Source organism: Ambystoma mexicanum, chromosome 2q (genome assembly GCF_040938575.1).
Source record: "Ambystoma mexicanum isolate Mex_15411 chromosome 2q, UKY_AmexF1_1, whole genome shotgun sequence".
Classification (NCBI taxonomy): Eukaryota; Metazoa; Chordata; class Amphibia; order Caudata; family Ambystomatidae; genus Ambystoma; species Ambystoma mexicanum.
Window position 1 is genome coordinate 1,261,982,807 of NC_090924.1, and position 20,283 is coordinate 1,262,003,089.

The 20,283-nt window shown below is 40.6% G+C and overlaps 1 protein-coding gene across 2 annotated transcripts in view; it reads right to left on the reverse strand.

Annotated features, from left to right (window-relative positions):
• Positions 1 to 742: 742 nt before the first annotated feature.
• Positions 743 to 20,283, reverse strand: part of PHKA1 (phosphorylase kinase regulatory subunit alpha 1) — a 2,290,600-nt gene continuing 2,271,059 nt past the window's right edge. For both annotated transcript variants that reach the window (XM_069648650.1, XM_069648649.1), the window contains one exon: positions 743 to 13,724. In XM_069648650.1, coding sequence (XP_069504751.1) covers positions 13,551 to 13,724 — 174 coding nt within the window. In that variant the 3' untranslated portion in view covers positions 743 to 13,550. The remainder of the gene's footprint in view (positions 13,725 to 20,283) is intronic.

The following is a 20,283-nucleotide window of genomic DNA, read 5'->3' on the forward strand; positions in this document are numbered from 1 at the left end:
GTGTGTGTGTGTATGCGCACAAGCGTATACTACCATCAGCCTCCATTGATCTGTGGGATACAGATTATCAAGATGGCAACTTGTTCATCTTCACCAGTAGCAAGTTGGGGAGCTAAAAGCCTAAATGACCACTTAAGAAAAGCTATTCAGTTTACTTTGCCAGCTGCAGCAGGGCTCCCTTCCCCCCGCACCCTCTCCTCTCCACACGTGTGTTTGGTGGAAGCAAGGGGGGCATTTCAGTGGAAAGTATGTTGAAAAGTCCATTTCAAGCCCTGGGTGCCTGGTTTTGTTTGTGATGATGAATCTGACAATTTATGACCTTTTAGAAAATATTTGTTAAGATTAGTTAACTCCACCCGCTATACCGCGATAACCATGATATACCGTCATTTGGCAAGAAGGTTATCGTACGTCATAAAACTAATACCGTGACACCCCTACACCCAGGTACTTGTGTAACGTGACCATTCAAGGAGAATGCAGCTGGCTTTTATCAAGCTCCTTACACTTTTTTGCTTTTGCATTTGGCCCACATAAAATACTGCAGCATTGGAGCACATTTCTGGCATCCAAGCAAAATATTAGGCATAACCCCACGTACAACACACTGTTCCCTCCCTTGCATGCAGGGCAAAGCATGATGTACACCCAGACGAGCCAGCAGCACAATAAGAACGCATTTGACAAATGCCAATTAACATTACACATTAAAAAGCACAGCTAAAGACCACGCCAAACAAAATAGGTTTCCAATGTATTTTAATTTTCAAATGTATCCTATTACATTTAAATAAAACTGAGGCACTTCGATGATTTTATTCATAAGGCGTGCGTTCCGTTAAAAGTAAACATTGGCAAACAAAAGACCATACTGGTTTCTTTTAAGAAAATCAAACAGGATAGGATATTGTTAAATCATTGTAAACATTCTTGTAGCTTTACAATCACTAAGTCAGTACTTGGTTTGTCTAATATAAAAAAATGTACAAGTGCAAAATCGGTGTATAAACAACCACAGCATACAACCAAAGTGACCCAGCAGCAGTGATGCGCCTTTTTATGCGTAAGATTATCCACAATAACTTTCTGCAATGCTCCCTTTAATTTTGCATACATAACAAAGCTGGTGTGCTTTGGGAGTACAAGATGTGATGGAGTTACCACCTATGAGCATAACACACAGATTTGTATACAAGACCAATGGCATTGTAAAGGTTTGGATTCGAGAAGAAGTTGACATTCTGAAGAAGGTGGCATTGCATAAAACAAACACATAGCATTTCTTTCAACCATTTTATCCTGGATACCTTAAAAGAGATGTAAACTGGATATACACCATAAATGCTACTAGTGATCACAACAAATCAACACAATGTAATATCTTAATTTCTTCAAGACTAAAAAAAATGGAAATGAGTTAGGTTTTCAAAGTTTCAACCGTGTAAGCACCCCCAACTTCAGTCAACACATTTATCTTAGGTTTTAGTGCTGTACCCTTCTTTTAATCCAGGCTGGGTGCCGAGTTGAAGCCACATTAAAACTGATCTTACTATAATTGGTTTCTTGGGTATAGTTTATTAGTCACCAGGGAGCTTAAAATGCAAATACACCATGCAAAGAAACAGAGTGATTTCTTTTTTCTATTTTTCCATGCTCGTGTATAGTGACCAAACTCTGAGGAAACAAAACGTCACTGCTCAAACTCTTCTAAAACCGAGCTAGGAAAAAGTATTTTAAGAGGCTGTTTAAGATATTGTTGCTACTTGAACGTTCAAAGAGCCACGTTCTTAAACTGCAGGCTGTCTGCTCAAACTCAGAAATGCCCTTACTTTTTCTAAGCAATCTAAAAAAAAAATCGATACGAAATAATCACAGTTGCTGACGCTGGCCGAAATAAGCCCTTTAGCAGACTTAATTCTCGAGTACAGAGTGTATACAGTGACACACTTTCAGTACATCCATCTCATGAGGGAGAGGGATATTCTTGTCCTTGTTTTGTGCCATATGGATGACTTCTAGAAAGGGTGAGAAAACATAAATGAAAATAATAGCATCATTTTTGCAGGGATTATGAGAATAATAGTTTAGTTCCTGATGAAGCTAAGCTTGAAAATGAGTGTGGAATTACAAAACTGGAGGGTGTACTGTTATTTAGTTCTTCACCCAGTTGAGGGGGTTTGCAGCTACAAGAGGGGTTTGCTAAATTGCTAAATGTATGAAACCGTTCTGCCTGTAAAAGGATTAGCTCCCAAGTATAATCCTCTTTCCAAGAAAGATTGCAAATCTACTTGTCGTGTTTGAGAAGAGCCAGCTGAAAGAGGCAGAGAGGTTTTCTCTTGCTGGCAGGCAGGGGGCAGGCACAGTGAGGGATGGAATACGTGCAGTGGTGTTTTCATTCTGTCTGAAATACCAGTGCAGTGCTTTGACTTGATGTGAATCAACATTTACCTGTGCTGAAGTTTCACCTTGCTGACCTATCAGGCTTTGTAATGAGGAATGAACTGTGAACGTCTGCAACTATTTAGAGGGCTACGAGATGAAGTGAAAACAATTTGGAGATAGTTGGCATCCAGAAACCCAGGTATTTAATGGCCAAGAACATAATTTGGGCTGATGCTACAAAGCCCAGTTTATTAAATTGGGAGCGTAGCATTTTCTCTTAAACACCCTGGCCAAGGCATGAGAAAGGCCTCTAAGGCAAGTTCTGTACTCTGAGGTGGCCATGCATATTCTAATTGACATTCATGGCATAATGTGTTAAAACAAACAATATCACCTTACAGGAGTGTTAGATATCAGCAGAAGCAGAGGCCTGGCAAAGGATCAGTCCACCATCCTGATAAATGGATAATCTTTGTGACGCCTTGTTGAAGGTTAGGTATAAAAAGTGTCTGTCAGTATGGATCCCCAATTCCAGTTGGTGTAAAGGAACACAAACAAGCTTATGCTTTTTCTTGCTAGCAAGAAATATGATACTTTTAGGACTTTTAGGACTTCGAGCAGATGTCTGAGGCCATTTCAATTAATGATCACTGAAGCTTGTTGAAAGTTTTACCTTGCTTATGTCTTACAACAGGAGCAACAGTGCTAGGTTTCCGAACAAACTTTATTTATTTGTAAGATGCCGAAGCCCGCAGGCATCAGGGCGTCGGAAACATTCACAAAGAAGGACAACCATCAAGTAACAGGACAAGTGAAGCGGAGCAGAGATAATAAAGGGGGAATCACTCAAGGTTTTTAGGGCTTTTCTGAAAGTTCTGAGGACGGCTTCCGATCTCAAGGTAGTAGGAAGTGAGTTCCATAAAGTGGCTGCTTTCACTGGAAAAGATCTTCCAAGTCCATTTGTGCGTTTGTGGTCAGGGCAGCTGATCTGCCTTTTGTTAGTGGAGCGGAGGGCTCTGAGCAGACAATATTGAGGAATAGATGTTTTAAAGTCATCAGGGGCTTGTCCAAAAGTATATTTGTGGATGATAATTCCGGTATGGGAAGCAAGTGAAGGTTGTGTCTGTGCTTTGAGATGTTTATATACCTTAAGACATTTTTAACAATGCGTATTGCATCGTTTTGTAATACTTGCCATTTCTTTAAACTGGAGCTTTACGTTCCAATCAGTAGGGAATTACAGTAATGAAGCCTAGAGATAATGGTTCCTTAGGCTATAGTGGCACTGTTCCTTTCAGAGATGTAAGGGCGAATATTATTGAGGAGGTGGAGATGGTAGTTACAGTTTTGGCTTAGCAGGCTAACATGAGCCTCAGAGTTCAGGGAGGCTTCCAGCTGGACACCCAGAGTTTTCACCTTAGTTTGGACCGGGATGATATCTCCAATTCTAAAGCTCGTAATGGCAGGGCTCAATTTCGCCCGGGCCTATATTGAGCCAAAGATAAGAATCTCTGTTTTGTTGCTGTTTAGGCAGAGCCAGTTGGACGACATCCAAAGTTCTATCTGATGGTAAATGTTGGTGAGAGTCCTGTTGTCAGTTAGGTGGTCCCTAGTAGATTCAAGGACTAGCTCCGTATCGTCAGCATAGTTGGTGAAAAATACACCAAGATCATCTAGGAGAGAACAGAATGACCTGGTGTATAGATTAAACCAAATGGGAGATAAACTGGCCCCTTGAGGGACTCCGCACCAGATGGGGGCCCATGGAGAGTGAGCCGATCACCACTGTATTTTGGATTCACGCTCAGATAGAAAAGAATGGAACCAGTTGACCGCCTCCTCATAGCAAAGTCCCAGGTGACACAGGGAATGTAGGAGGCGTTGGTGGGCCACCAAATCGAACACTGCCAACTGGTCCAAAAGAACCAATAGACCCACTTTGCCCTTTTCAATGATTCTCAACATGTGTGACTGTAGATCTAGTAATTCTATCTCAGTGCTATAACAGGGTCAAAAACGAGATTGTATGTCGTGGAGGATGTTACGAGTTTCCACGAATGCTTGAAATTGCACACAGGCAAGTTTATTCAGGATCTTAAGGAGGAAATGACAGTTTGTTATAGGCCTGAGGTTGCCCGGATCATTTGGGATTAAGTTGGGCTTTTTTTGCAGTGGATTAACGGAGACGGTTTTAATTCACCTGGGAATCCTGCCATCTCTAAAGGAAGCGTTAACAAATCTAGTTAGAAATAGCGTGAATAGGTCTTTGTGTTCTAGAATTAACTTAGGGGGGAGAAAATTCTCAGAGCATGGGGTGGAATGCATAGTCGATAGAAGTTTCTGTGTATCAGGAACCGTTATTGGCGAGAAGGAAAAAAGATTGTACTGTTCCACAGTTGGGATGGAAGCATTAGGCAATGCCTCTTTGATTTTCTCTCTAGCCTTTATTATTTTGGTTTCAAGGGCTGTCTGGACAGCTATTGTGTCCTGTGTGGGAGGGGTGAATGGGGTTAGGAGAGTCTTAGGCTTTTCCAGGAGTCTAAGGATTTCAAAGAGTTTCTTGGTGCAGTTGGACGCTTGGCTTATCTTGAGGTCATGATACTCCTTTTTAGTTTCAATAATTTTATTTTTGTAGGATTTGTCTATTTCCTTCCAGGCCTTTTTTGTTTTCTTCAGTTTGGTGTTTTATCCACCGCAGTTCCAGTTTTCATTTTTCCTTTTTCATCATTGTAAGGTGGGGGGTGAACCTTTTTTTGTGGCCCGGGTTATCCCTCACAGTTTTAGATCGAAAAAGGGACTTTTCATTAAGCATCTTCAAGAAGGTGCTTGAAAATGATGAGGCCAGGTGCTCAATGGAATCCCCACTTGAGGTCTTGCTCATAATAGTTGTTAGACATAAACTTGGACCTGTATTCTATTAAAGTTATGATTGGTAATAACTTTTGAGGGGTTTTGGGTTTAATAGCAGCATCTGGTAGCTGGAGGTGGAAGTCCACGATATAATGATACGACCAAATACAGGTACAAGTTTGATAGATAGTAGTTGACATGTTTTTGGTGACCACCCACTCTAGCATGTGATTTTTGTCTGCAGTAGGATCCATATTTACATCTTGAAAGTTTAGGTTGTTTAAGATTCTCTCAAGTTCAATGGCTGCCTTGTCAGTCTCTTCAGTCCTCCAATAGTTCAGATCACTTAAAAAAAAAAGTCTAGCATGGCCGAAGGATGATGATACTTCTGGAGGTCTTTTCAGCTTTTGCAATCACCTGCCGGAAAATGCTGGGATGGGAACTGCCGAACCACTGTGTTTGAGCATCAGAAATATTTCCAAAGTTTACTTCTCAAAATATTTTCCTGCACCAACTTAACCTATAGGAAACCCTTAGAAAGTGGTGTAGATACTTTGCAGGAAGATGACACCATCCTTTGTTCATGTGTTTTTTGTTCTTGTGTTGGGGACTAACATGAATTAAAGAGAAATTAGCCAATATTTTAGAAACAATTCAAACCTTAAAGTCAGCATAATGTCCTTTCTTGATTTATTTTTTACATTTCCTATTAATACTTATGGTTTTCTTCACTGTCCATCGAATGTGTGAGAGGAGGGTTATTCATTCTATGAGTGCAGGTATAAGAAGGATCTGTTGACTTCCTAAAAAGGGTTTTAAATGAGGTATGATACAGATTGTGTGTGAGGTCTAGAAACATGATCGAACATTGTCCTATCTTACAACACGTCCATAAAGCCTGGAACACCGGTACTATATATAGTAGACCTGTAGAAATGTATGCATGTTTATAAACACAGAGAAAATGTTTCTGCAAAGAATAAAATAGAGACTGTCCAGTGGAACTAGCACAGTTGAAAATGTAAGCCACTCACCAAAGTAATACAAACATGTTAACCCTGTATGCTCCTTCACAATAACAACTCAAGGAAATCTCAGCTCGGAAGACTTGAGACCTTAAAACATCAAGTAGAACTTCAAAGAACAGAGGCATGGCATATGCTGCATGCATGCACGCTCATGCAGCCCGGGCTCCATCTCTCACATACCTTGTGGGTGGCTTTACTCTCAGTTCCAATAGCATATCACAAAGAAAAAGACCCCATATTGCAAACTCAAAGCGATTCTATTTCAAAACGCCTCTCTTTAAAACGGAATGTGCCACATTGTGTTGAGGTTTTTTCTTCTTTTCCCTGTTTATTTGCTGTGACATACACAGCATGATGTACTCCAAAATACAATACATCTAATAGATATGATGGGATCACTTACAGAAGAACCCATCGTCTTTTGCAGACTTCACAATGCCTCAATGTGTAACTTGGACTCAGCCTTGGGGCTCGGGCACTGAAAGAATTCAACGTTCTGAATAAATGAAAAAAAATGAATAAGGCAGTTTGACAACATATACAGAGTGAGATGAACTGTCTCCCAGGCATGAATCTACATGCTAGCTGGAATGAGATTCATATTATTTATTCACTTCCTTATTTAGCACACTATCGATTACACATGAGTTCACAATGAGATAAACATTTATTTTTCTTTAATTCACTAGAGATCCACACATTTGCATCTTTACAACTGAGTTTTCTTTGCCCAGAGGAAGGCTTGATTGAGACGAATGATCGGCAGGTGTACCCAAAACTTAAGTTGGCGGACCAAATACATTTGACTACAAATGTGACTTTTGAAATATTAGTAAAACAGTGGACAAATGCAACACCTGTTAAATTGCGGAACTGTTGCTTGTTATGTTGGCCCCAACTGATTATCAGAGTTAACACTAAAAATATCGTTGCAAATTGTTCTGGCCTTTCTAATTGATTTTTAATACGCCATTTGTTTGACTATGGGTGTGATGGGTTCACACTCTAGTTAGGAATGTGTGTGGGATGACTATTCAGAAATATGTTTAAAAAAGTCCTATGCTTTTAGACTTAATAAATGGTAGAAAGGTAATACTTAAAGTAGGATGTCATTAATACGAAATAGTAAATCCGTGTGCATATATATAATATATATATTTATTTGGACAGCAACTGTTGAAATGTGTTTTATACACTTGAAATTATTTTAAATGTGTTCTTGTGAGTTCTTTTCGAATTAGTTTGAGTTTAGAACATGCAGACTATTTATTTTTGTTATGCTATTGGCAGTAACACACTAGGTCCCCTATCATTTTATTTATTGGGTTCACCCTCTCATTTTTGATGGGCCTTACCCCTCAGTTCCTTCAAATTTGTTAGAGACTACTTATAATGTTCTCACAGCACTGAATGAGTGACAGACTGCACTGGAAACGTGAATAAACATCTGCTGGAGTACTGCTTTTGCTACAGTGGGTAACTTTTTAGCGCTCTAATGCTCAACGTGTTCACGTTCGCATCTCATCGGAACACACTGCCATTTTATTTATTTGAGTAGATCATACGTATTTTACTTCGCCAAGCACGAAGGACTGAGAGATGATGGCAGCATAATTCAACACCAGGCTTTAAGAAAATATCTTGACGAAAATATGCATCTGCCTAGTTAGGGAACTACTGTCCAATTATAGAATATCAAATCGCAGGCATCTTTTGTAAAAAAGAAGTGGCTCTGGCAAACTTAGAGAAATATTCAGATCTCGCTGTGGATGTGGTTCCCATACTAGAAGGGACACAAGTTCTTTTCAATGGGTGCAATGGGAAACCAGATGTTGCACTAGTGTTTCTGCATGCCCCAACTGGTGACAAGCACTTTCGTAAAGATATCATTTGAATCTCAGTTTCAGCAACATATAAACAAATTATTACCATTGTAATAGAGAAAAATAGTGGCCAGATTTTCTTTAATGCACAAAAGGTAAAGGCTAGAAAGAGATGATACTGAAGAATTCTGTACTGCTAATCAAACTTCAAATTGGAGACCAACATGACTACAGGGCAGAAAGCAAGTTCATTAGGAACCACACGCTGTGACGGTTGGCAATGAAAACAAAATCTTGCTATTTTGTTGTGAGAGGAGACAAGCTTATTAAGAGTAGATGAACTGTCAGGGCTGGGAGAAATGAGACTCATAGAGAACTTGGCTCGGTCTTTGAACATTTGATTCACTTTGTGGATCACTGGAACATGGAGAAAATAAAGCTACAGAAGAAATGTTGACACAGTGATGTCCTCACTTGTAGATGGCTGAGCTGTTTAGTTTCAAGTGATGTTGGGGACCTGATGAAGTTTGGGAGCCTTCATAATTTAACTTTTATAACTATGGACTAAAAATTGTGAAATGTTGCGGTCTAGTCCAGTTCCACACATGCAACACCAGCTGACGGGGAAAGAAAGAAATCAATCTCCATTTCTTATTCAGGCATTGCATACCTTTGATGCAGTCCGCAAACCCCAGAACAACCTTACCATGACATTTATTGGAGGCAAATGAAAATGACTAATCTTTGAGAACTTAATATTCAAACCCTTGCTCACTACAATCCACCTGCATACACATTCCAAAAAGGTATGTGACCACAACGATGAGAGCCTGGAAGGAAAATGCTCTAAGAGGGTTAAGGGACCGCAATGCGCTAATGTGAGGGGTGGCCGAATATAAAGGTGTCCTCCCTCTTATTCCCATTGTGGGCAGAGCAGAATCTGCATTTCCTTCCTCTTGCGCCTGGTTGGTGGTATTACAAAGACCCAACAAGCCATCAGCTCAAGGGCTATCTATAACCATCAAACAGAGATCATATGGTGGGCTCAACATCACACCATGAAGGGTGCACAAAGGCTCGAGTTGGCAAGGAAATGCTATGACTCTCTAATCAATTCAACCATTCACATGTTAGTAGACATATGACCTATGGTGCCTTAGGAAAAATACAACTAGTACTGGGACATTCCTGTCCAGTGTGGGGCTGAACCAAAACAAAACAGAGCTGTGCATCGATAATGATGGCATTAGATAACAAACGTGCAGGACTGCTCGTGGCGCTTACATATGTATAGGTGGAAGTTCCCCACACTCAGTCATTGAATGATTCCCAAATGCAGGCCACAGTCGCACACTTTAAGTTCCCAAATGTTAGAACCTGGGTGTCTCTTAAAGGAGGTAGATCTAATTTAAAGCTCCAGCATCCATTGTGTTTGCAAAATAGAAAGAGTAGAGATCCCTGCCTGGCACTCTTACTTGACAAACTTGAAGGCATCTTTTCTCAGAAGAGTTTGTACTTTTGCTAGAGGTGAAAGAGAATGCTTGTGAATACTTGGTGGACAAGATGAGTTGTGTGTGAGGAATCGTAAACAAGTATCTGATCTATATTGTGAAACAAATTATTTATGGGCAATAAGGGGCAAGCAAACTAAAAGATAGGCTACCTTCTGACCTACACTCGAGATGATCAATTCAAAGATAAGTGGGGACAATGCATTGTAAGAATTTGGGCTGACTGATTGTACTCTTATACCAGAGTCAATGCCTTTGTGTGACTAATTATCTCCTTTTTTAGTCAGTTGTTGAATTTCAAGTCAGATTTTGGAAGATGACATTTTTATACACTTTGTTACAAACAGAATGGGAGCAGATATAGTAACAGTTCCCAAATATTTGGCAGTCATGACTTCAGTTTTACATATGATAAGAACAGAGTCTGCCATGCCACTGAAAACATGCTCACCATTACAAGTAAGAACCAAAACGGTCTTCTGAACATCCTGGTTAAGGATCATATAACTGAGCCTCTACTAGTACTATCAGAAGATATTCCTTGTGTGCTGTATCCATCAAGTCTCGCTATTTGCAGTTACACTGGGACAGACTACTTTCTACCCTAACTCGTCTTTGTAATTCGCAGGGTGGAGCACTGCAAACCTTTCCATTTCATCGTAAACATATTGTTTCCCAGTAACCAGTGACGAAAACAGCTTTATGGAGTGCCATCTTGTTGTTTTGATATCGGTTCTTTAAGAATCACAGTCCAAGAAAATTGGCACTGTGTGGTGGCGCAATCAGGCCATTTTCCCTAAAAGCAGTAAGGCTACCACCACCTGTGCATGAGGAAGAAGGCTGGCTCATGCACTGCCATGCATGATGATTCTAAGCTTGTAGTTCAGAGATTTTGTACCAAAAGGAGGCAGGCTAGATGACACGTACATCTCTTTCACCAGATGTAAAGCTGCAGTCATGAAAACAAAGGTAAAATAACAGAATGGTTTTTATGCAAACAATTGGATGTAATGCTCATTAGAGGGCCTGGCTCTGACAATGATGGGAGTATGGGAGCTGGGGCGGTACATGCCCTTCAACTTACTTTGAAGCTTTTGGACTACTCTAGTCTCTGCATTTTACATCTATTCAGAGGCGGCAAAGAGCTGGTCATTTGTACCTTAGTTGTCTGCAGATACGAGGCCATATCAGAGTCAATCCTAGTATATGTCACAGTGCATAATCTTGGCTTAGAATCCAAGAACTCCACTCAGGTTTAGGACAATGATCAAACATTTGACTTTTCAGAGAAAATAGGAAGCTTTCCAAATGTTGGTCATCTTAGGATGATTTAGGTAGTTAGGAATTTGTGAACGAAAAGGTCAGTTCTGTAAGTAATTGGAGCTTGATCTTGCATCGGGTAGAACTTGCATCCCAGGTTAACATTCTGCTGTCCCTGTTTACGTTGAGCAGGAGGAGGTTCTCGTAGCAAATGCATACACCTGAAAGGACCACTAGCTGGAAACTGCTCATCACAAATCATTCAGTGCTCAAACCGGGGGCAGCAGTATGGACCGAAGACCAAATAGAAAAGAATTGAACTATTTTGTATTTTGAGAGAAAAGCAGACCTGTAGGTTTCTAGAAATGATAAGAACGGAAAAGAAACAGCTGCAGGTGTTCATGCAGTCAAAATTGGAACTGCAACACAAGGTATGGGCTGTGCCATTCAGCAGTAAAAGAAAAAATGTTGTGGCATGCAGAAGACAAAAGAAGTCATAGCAAAGGCTATGAGGCAGAACATGCATGTATGGGTTTCCGGTTTCATTTTTTGTAAAGGTATATAAACGCCATCCAAGCAATTTGCTGGCTAGAACCAGATTTCTGAGAGTTAGCATTCTGAAGTCGGTGTACCCGCAATAGTTCCAGGCTCTATTTGATTGTGTGGGGGAATAATCTAGCTGCACGAATGTAGTGGCAACTCACAAAATAAACAGCCAAAAGTACGTTGACGTTCACACCTTTTCAGATGCAGAATCAGACTTTGGGGTGTCACTTGTAACTATTATGAACTATTCTATTGTGTACTAAGTGACGAAACATATCGAAGATGCACAGAAGACCTATCAAATATATAAGTAAAGGGAAAAGAGCAGGCACTGATAAGCAGATATGATCTTGGAAATGAAAGCAGTAAATGCAACAGCACAGCGCTATTTAAGGAAAAGCACTTCCAAACATCGATGAGGAAACAATATTTAGCCCATACTGAAATATTCTGCAAACATTGAATTTTGTGTGCGGATAAGGCGGCGTGCAATGTCCATCAGCAGCAAAATTGGAAACACAAAAGTGATAGATGAGATAATAACCACACATGAGCCAGCATTCACTAAGATTCTCTAAAGGCATCAGCTTCCTGCCACAACGAAAGAAAAGCCATCGTTCCAGGCAAAATGGCAATAAGGTTGCAGCATAACTTGGAGGGCTAAACAGATAGGTTTCAAAATCAATCCATTTTAAAGTAGGATGTGCACAGATAAAGAGCACATTGTACGAATTCAGGCGAACAAATATTGGATGAATTTTTACAAGCACACAGTTGGAATTCATATGTACATAATCGATAAACGTATACATAGACAGTGCATACTTTTATACATCGTGCATTGATTTTGAAAATAAGTAGTTCAATAATGTGTGAAGACATGTACAGTGCACGAGTTTATAAATGCACAGTGCATGCATTTATACCAAGTGCATTCATTTGTACAGACATGCAGCGCTCATGAATCAATACAGATATACATGACGATTATCATGAATTTAAATCAGATTTCATGGTTATAAGTTACAAACAATATAAGTCATTGCCGTTGCAAGTAAGGACGTAAAATATGCCCTGTGAGTTTGCGGACTTTAGGAGAGGTGGCATTTTCTTTAGCATTGCAGATCCAAAGACAGCAGGTCTACTACACCAGCTAGCGAGGCAATGTATGCACGTACCACACCATAGGCGGATAGCACTTTATTCTAATTTAGTAGCCAATAAAGAGTATACTGGATTGATGGGAGGATCCTACAAACATGATTAAACACAGACACCGAATTGGCATGCTTCATCTTCATCAATGTTTCATTGGACAACAGTTTCCCGGGGATAGCCACAAAACAGTAAAACAGGCTCTCCAATGTCATAAAAGCGTAAACATTTTGGTTTTCCATACCCTAGGTAACATCAAATGCAAATGGCACGGGCCCAATCTATAACTGATATACTGAGATAGACCAGTTCTTTGGTGAAACCACACTGAATTGGCTGCAGCAAGAAGCAATCTGATTTGCTTTACTTGTAATAAGTCACCATACTCACTGGGCAACAATGAGTCACATCTGCTTATTTGGGTAATTCTTGCACACTGCAATGACGTAATGAGCAGTCACGACATTAGAGAACCCACCCCCTAGAATGCTTGATGGAACTAAATGATAGCTGCTCTTTAGATCTACCTTTACGAAAACAAACAGACAGAGACAAACACACAATACAAGCATTGCCACTCCATGAATAAATGCTATTTTAAGGCATTATGGGACAAAGTAATTTAAGAGACCTTAGAAGCTAGCCCAATTGCACAAATGAAAGATGTACCCTCAAGATGTGTTCTGTTGGTTGCCTGCCTCCTTATCCGGTGGTGAGACGATCCTGTTGGAAAAGCTAACACCATGCCCAGACTGCAGCAGCAAGTCAACAAGGCATGCATGTGGTTGAGCATTTTCAAGTCTCCATGTTATTCACATCTTTTTAATTGCTTGCCTCCTAAACGTGTTGTTCGCAGAGTGCTTTCAAGTTAGATTGTATTTGAGATGACTTCAAGCAGAAGTTGTAGAAAAGGATGGCCGCTACTAGTGTTCCTTTGCAGCCTCTTGTGAATAACGTACGCTACTTGTAATGGTAGCTAGTTGGGAAACAAGGCTCTACTGCATGGCACATCCAGTGCTTGGGAGGAATTCCTGCACGTAAATGGCCACAGATTTGGAGAGGTAGGTCATAGAACCGAAACGGCCACTAGGAGCACTGTCGTAGAGCAGTTTGCAGATTCCCGTCGCTGGATCCTTTTCCAGCATTTCGTCATCAGCACCCAAGGCTTGCTGTAAGAAAAGGGAACTAAATTACAGCCAGTTTTGCAACATGTCCCCTTACATGAAATCAATTACAGGCATGATGGTCATCAAGTTCTCAATTTAAATAAAAGTCACTTATTGCACCCCAGCAAAAAACAAACAGTGTGAAAAGTGATCTTAAGAGTATAATAACCACAAATAACAATTTAGCTAATCAATTACACTGGATATCGATGACATTAAAAATTAGAAATTCTAAAAATGTGTTAGTTTTGAGAAGATCAATGACCATTCAACATTTGTATTCCTATATGTGCGGTTGAATAAAAACAAAAGGGTTTTTAGGCCCAAGGAGATTCTGACACGTGTGCCCCACTCCAATCCTTTCACCGGTCCATAACTTTATTGAAGTGCCATATTTGCAAGACACCAATGGCCATTGGGTTTGACCTTCTGACACAGATGGTGCATATAGGAAGTCACGGCTCAAGGTGGCACACTTGAATGCCTGTAACTAACAGATCAACTAAAACCACATTGGTGATTCTGTGAAAACCAATATTTACCTCACAATGCATTCAGCACTTCAAGAATTGTGATGTTTTGATAGAACAGTCACATTTTTGGGTACGAAAACCAAATACATTTTTTGCACCGTATGCCATGGCATTGATTAATTTGTCACTTGTTTTTCAAGCATTGAACCTCTTTTCAAATGATATAGCCAAAGCTGAAGGTGGAGCCTGGAAACACAAATACATTGTGTGCATTGCTCCCTCAAATCAAGTTTGAAGTAAAAACACGTTCACCGACATAATCGCACCCTAAACTGTTCAAGAATTGTGAAATACTCAAGACTGTTTGTGGCACCCTGCATGTCTCAGGTCTCAACTTGGTATGATTAATAAAACAGCAGTAAAAAAAAAAGCACACACTGGAAACTGGCTCCAAAGAATGAAGTTAACATTACTAATCAGAAGCCTAGTGCTCTGCTATAGGTGCAATTAGGCAATCCCATCACAGGGGGGATTCAGGCAGGGCTCAAGTTGAGGGACAACGTGGGTGTACGACATCCGACCACTCTTTTGAGAGGGCATACAACGTTCCCAAGTGTTTTTAAGGAATTAAAAAAACATATTTTCTACACACACTTAAGTATGCAGCTGCACGGCCAGGACTCGAATCCAGATCGTGCAGTTGAAAAGCGACACGTTTAGCCACACGACGAGATGAAGTCTGTATCAAAATACCTTTAAATGTCTAGGTTCACTTATTGTGATGTCACTTACCAATGCGTGCGTCACAGTCCCCAAACTTTTTTTTATTTAGGACTTGTGTCCTGGATTCTGAGCCTGTCATTGGGGTCTTAATCACACCAAATCCGTTTCAAATGAGCTGGGATGCCGTATTGTTAGGAGTGGTATAAATATTTGCAGTGGCTCTATCACCTCTGACGGGCAGCCAGTTCTATGGCAAAACTGTTTGCACAGCAGAGAGGATTTTTCAATGACTGGATTAATTTTTTTTTCGCGTGCCTTAGTGAATGACCATCAGTTCCTTCTACTGTTGTGTGGCTGAACATACTCCTTGCTCATGCATGATAGAGCACATTTACGTGCGGTCACGGTCAACCCCGTTATTTTTATTTTTCGCCCTCACCATTAAAGTCCCTTTTATGGAGGACATTTGGTAATCTCGTGGACAGGTGCAATTTGTTTGAGATATTAGCTGTAGAAGCCACCTTACAAGTTTATGCCGGCGCTGCTTTCCTTTTTGCCAATCAGGACCCTTTGGTCGCCCTCGTTTTAAAAGCAGCAAATGATTTCTCTCTTTTGACACTTATCCACATTGTATCTTTTTTGTCATAATTTATCTTCGACATAAGGACAACTCATTTTGAGAAGCTTCATTGTATTTAGTCACGGATGCGTCCAGGGAAGATTGTTGTACCGTAGCTTTTCTGGCCCTACATTCCTTAACCGCTTCAATATGGCATCATACAAACCCTGCTATGAAAGTCGCACCCTTCCACTGAGCGCTCATGTTTAACTTGTAGTAAATGTACACGGGCATCCTTGTCCCCTGCCTGTATTCTTGTAACCTTATATAAATTATAACGTCCTATTAAACCATCTGCACCTGGCTGTCTCATCTTACACTGTTGTACCCATTCCTTCCTAGTATGTGTGCGCCCTGCCCTGTACTCACCATCCTACCCAGTTATGCAAAATCGCCAATAAAGGATGTAAACATAATTTAAGAATATGCACAAAAAAAAGCACTAGAGCCAGCAAAATAATCACTTCACTATATACTTCGGGAAACATAGTTACTTGACATTCTCAGCCTTTAGGATAATTGGTAACCAATTATTTTGTGTAACTTTAGACTATAACCCTGTGCTTGACATTATACTAAAAGTCAAAGTATTAAATGTCGGCCTTATTATAAAAGTAGAAAAAGCTTAGTTGAGAAAGCGCCATGCAACAGTCGGGTCACTATCCGGATGAACACCTAGATTTCTAACCACGTCGGAGGGAACTGGTGAAGCCCCCAATTCTGCCAGCCAATGTTTGTAGATCAAAGAGGTGGTAACTAAGTCTTCCTTGCAAGTAACAGTGCCACAATGCCCCTGGGCTGCCTGCGCGCTATATAAATTTAATAAATAAATAAAATAAATAAAGTAGCATAACCTCTATGTAAGCAGAGTGGAAGGCGATTGAGGCCCATCCACCTTTTAACCCTGTCATGCAGGATGAAAGGTTTGTGTCTTAGTTGTCCTTTGTAGCACCCAGATTCAGGAGAACCTGGATGTAATCGGCATACATGTAGAAACGCTTTGCAAAGGCACAAAGTCATTTAGCCAGAATTTGAAAGTATAAATTAAGCAAGAGCAGTGAGAGGGCAGAACCTTGTGGTACCTCGCACAGGACATTACTGGTTTGAAAATCGAAACCTCCTAGATTTACTCATAGGGTATAGCAATTCAAATAGGTCTGAAGTTACAGAAGCACCAACACTAGAATCCCGAAAGTCACAGACTGCTTAATGATATCATGTGATCAATCGTATCAAAGACTGCCAACAGGTCTAGCAAAATCAAGTCGCTTGAATCACCATGGTCTGCTAGCAATCTAATTATCAGCCAAAGACATGACCCTGACAGGGCGGAGCCACGATAACCTGTCTGGAAAGGATCAAGAAGTGAATTTTGTATCACATGTATCACCAATTGATGTATTGCAACTGCCTCCAGAATTCTGCCCCAAAAGGATAGACAAGATTTGGCTTGAAACATGTCTTTTTTTTTTTCAGAAGAAGAATTATAGAATGTATACATTTTTCAGGAAAGTAATCAGACCTGAAGGTCTGATTGATATTCTGGGCTAGGGCTAGCGCTGTGATAGTGGGCAGTTTCGTTGTAATTTTAGCAAAGACAACAATTATTTGGGGAGATTGAATGCCTCAATCTGGCTATGCAAACCTTAGTTTCAACTAAGAAAATGTGGTAAAAAGTCACATTTGACAAGGTAGTAGTAGACTTGCTCCAAAATACATCGTTAGCATCATTGTTAGGAGTTGGGCAGATTTTTATCAGTTTTGAGTCGATTGAGTATAGAGTGGAAAATGGTAGCTCTCCTATCGCTTAAATCAGGGTAGTGAATCATTTCAGAAGATTGTCAGGATTTCTAAGCGCTCTCTACACATTTGTAGGGCCAAAACAATCTCAAGTGAGTAAAAGATTTTCTTTTCATTTTTTTCAATACTCTTTTTATAGAAGCATAAAGCTTGAGCGAGCTGTTGGTTGGTTCCTTCACCAATAGCGTCAAGTATGCTATTTGACCATTTGTGCTTGTGCCGCTAGTGAATAGATCTTTTTGTGTTTTCCGCTGTGAATGAAAAAGATAGACAAAGTGATCAGACCAACATAATGCTTCTGGCTTTCCAACTTAAAATGAGTTGCTTAAGGAGAAGATACCTTATAAAGTATAGCTTCGAAAAAGAGGTGGTTCTGAAACCCAGCTGATTGAAATCTAGAGAATCTAAGCTAACTAGGAAATGCTTAACTATGGCATTTGAGGGATCCTCCAATCTATATCTGAAATCCCCAGCACATGTAGGATGCCCACTTCCATGTAAGAGGCATAGTCATGATATTGATTTTTGCTCTGTGTCGCAAATATGTGCATTTGAGGGGAATGGTAACTGCTGAAAACTTGGAAGAGTTCATCTGTGTGGGACATGCATAAGCCTTCTTAAGGCACTTGCTTCCATGTTTTTCTCCATTTGTAAATGAGATGCCACAGAAACAAATGATCTCAGAGAACACCATTTCTGAACGTGAGAAGACAAAGGGAGTGAGGGGATGTCCCTCCCTGCATGTTTCAGTATAGCATAGCGGTTGTGTTATTGGTTTAAATTTGAACCACTTGAGCACTGATGAAGGGGAAGAAAAATCTTCAGATTGAGCAAAAACGCCTTTACCGCCAATTGATTTATGTGCAGAGGACTGTCCTGAGGACCCCAAAGACCATGGGTTTGATGCTCCTGACAATGACGCACCCGCCTAGGTGTACAGGAGAGTGTCTGGTCTATGTGATTTGAGAATTCAGAGTGTGAACGGATGAGACGTTTAGCCAATGTATTTCTGGAGCCCACCAACTGAGAGAATTGGGGATTCAACTGGTCCCAGGTAGTTAAATGGCAACTGTTTCATCTTGAGTCTGGCAAGGGGCACAATGCAAATATAAGAGGCTATGGGATCCATAAGTGTCTATAGGATCCAGAAGTGTTTCAAGCCACCAGGCACAGGTTTGAGCCTTGGTGTACACATGTTGGATGGTCTGATTCAGGGCCACAATCCGGTTTGCAGGATGAAACCGCATTCTCAGAGATGCATTGAAAGTTTCTCCTATGAACCAAATCCTTTTTGAGGGAAGGAGGCAAGATCTTCTCTTGGTGATGGAACCCCCTAAGGAATCTTGGTTGTCGCCAACCACATAGATGCTAGCCTTGTACTTCTATTAACAAGTCCTCCAGGTACGGTTGCATATGAATTTTGGTAATGTTATGTGTAACTGTGTGTCTTGGAGGAAAGAGCCTCCAAGATTTGGGTCAGAGTTATAATTCAGGAGGTCTCTGTATTTAGATATCTATGAGAACTGGCTAATCTAGAATCGATCGGATGCCTTAATTTGTTGTTGATGATGAAGTAGTGAGCCATTACCTTTCACTCAATGGAACCCATTCTCTGGCCCTGAGCAAAGGAAGATTTTGAATCTGCAGCATTCATTCTGGACTTTGAGACCACAGGAGGTGATGGCAAATGAGCATGGTGTAGTTTAATGCAAGACCTTTCCTGATGATGTTGATACCCCACTGGCCTTGTGTAATGATGACCCAGAATTTTTAAAGGAATAAGGATTTCTTCCTACACGGGATGCAAGATGCCTAGGTTGAAAAGGAGCAGACTCCATCCACATTAACGGATTTATGTTCATTTTGCGGTTGTATCTTGGTTCGTGGAAGGTGCATCAGATGTGGCCTAGAAGGAAATCTATTTCACCCGAAGATGTAGATTTAGGTGTTTCACCATTTGCTAATCATTTTAAGTGTGGGGAGGGCTGAGTGAAAATGGCACTCAGAGTTAGCAATGACTACACCTATTTCGCAAGTATGATGAACGGTCAGTAGATGGCAAACTGTGGTGAACGGGGAGCACTGAGTGGACAGTACCTGCCATGTCGCATAATGTGCTAGTAAGACATCCACCCCTTTCTTGCAAACAACCACAGGATTTCCTTGACCCATTTGACACACTGTAGACACGTAGCCAGTGCTGCAAAGAATTTAATTTCCCTCTTGGATGCTTTTTCAAAAAGTATCCAGTTCAGAGTGATTTTAGGTAAGGAGAAATTATTAAGCATATTACAGTGCAATGGCCCTTAATGGTCTTAATTGTGCCTATGCTCCTCCAACATCTTTCCCCATTATCCCCAAGATCTCAAATTCCCTGGTCACCATCACTCCTCTGATGTGGACCTCAAAGGTCTCCCAGAGTCTACAAAGAGAAGGCAGCAACCTCATTTGTTTGAAAGAACAGTTTAATATCATTGTAAATGTCAGAGTTGAAAGATGTGCCTAAAAGGGGCATAGCTTCGAAGAGGTGGGGCTTGAGGCATATGATCTGGCCACAAATGTATGTGTAGCCCAATCTGTGGAGGGTCCCAATAGCTGAATAGAAACATTTTACAGGAGCCTTCATGAAACAATGAGCCAGACACATTCCATGGGTCCATACAAGACGATATGAGGTGCACTGTGGATTTACAAGTGTATTCCCGACTATTTGGGGGTACAATTTTCTCCAGTAATGTTTGTGCAGGTTTTACACTTTTTCTAGGTGTGCCATATGCATCATCCTGACATAAACATAAAATAAAGCATGGTGGCTAAATCACTGTTCTACACAAATATTAAGAACAATGGAGTATAAGTAAGGTCATCAAGGTTACTGGAAGAGATACCTGGTCATGAAGAATTGCCCCCGGCAACCCAACACATCTTCCCTGTGGGTCTATATCTG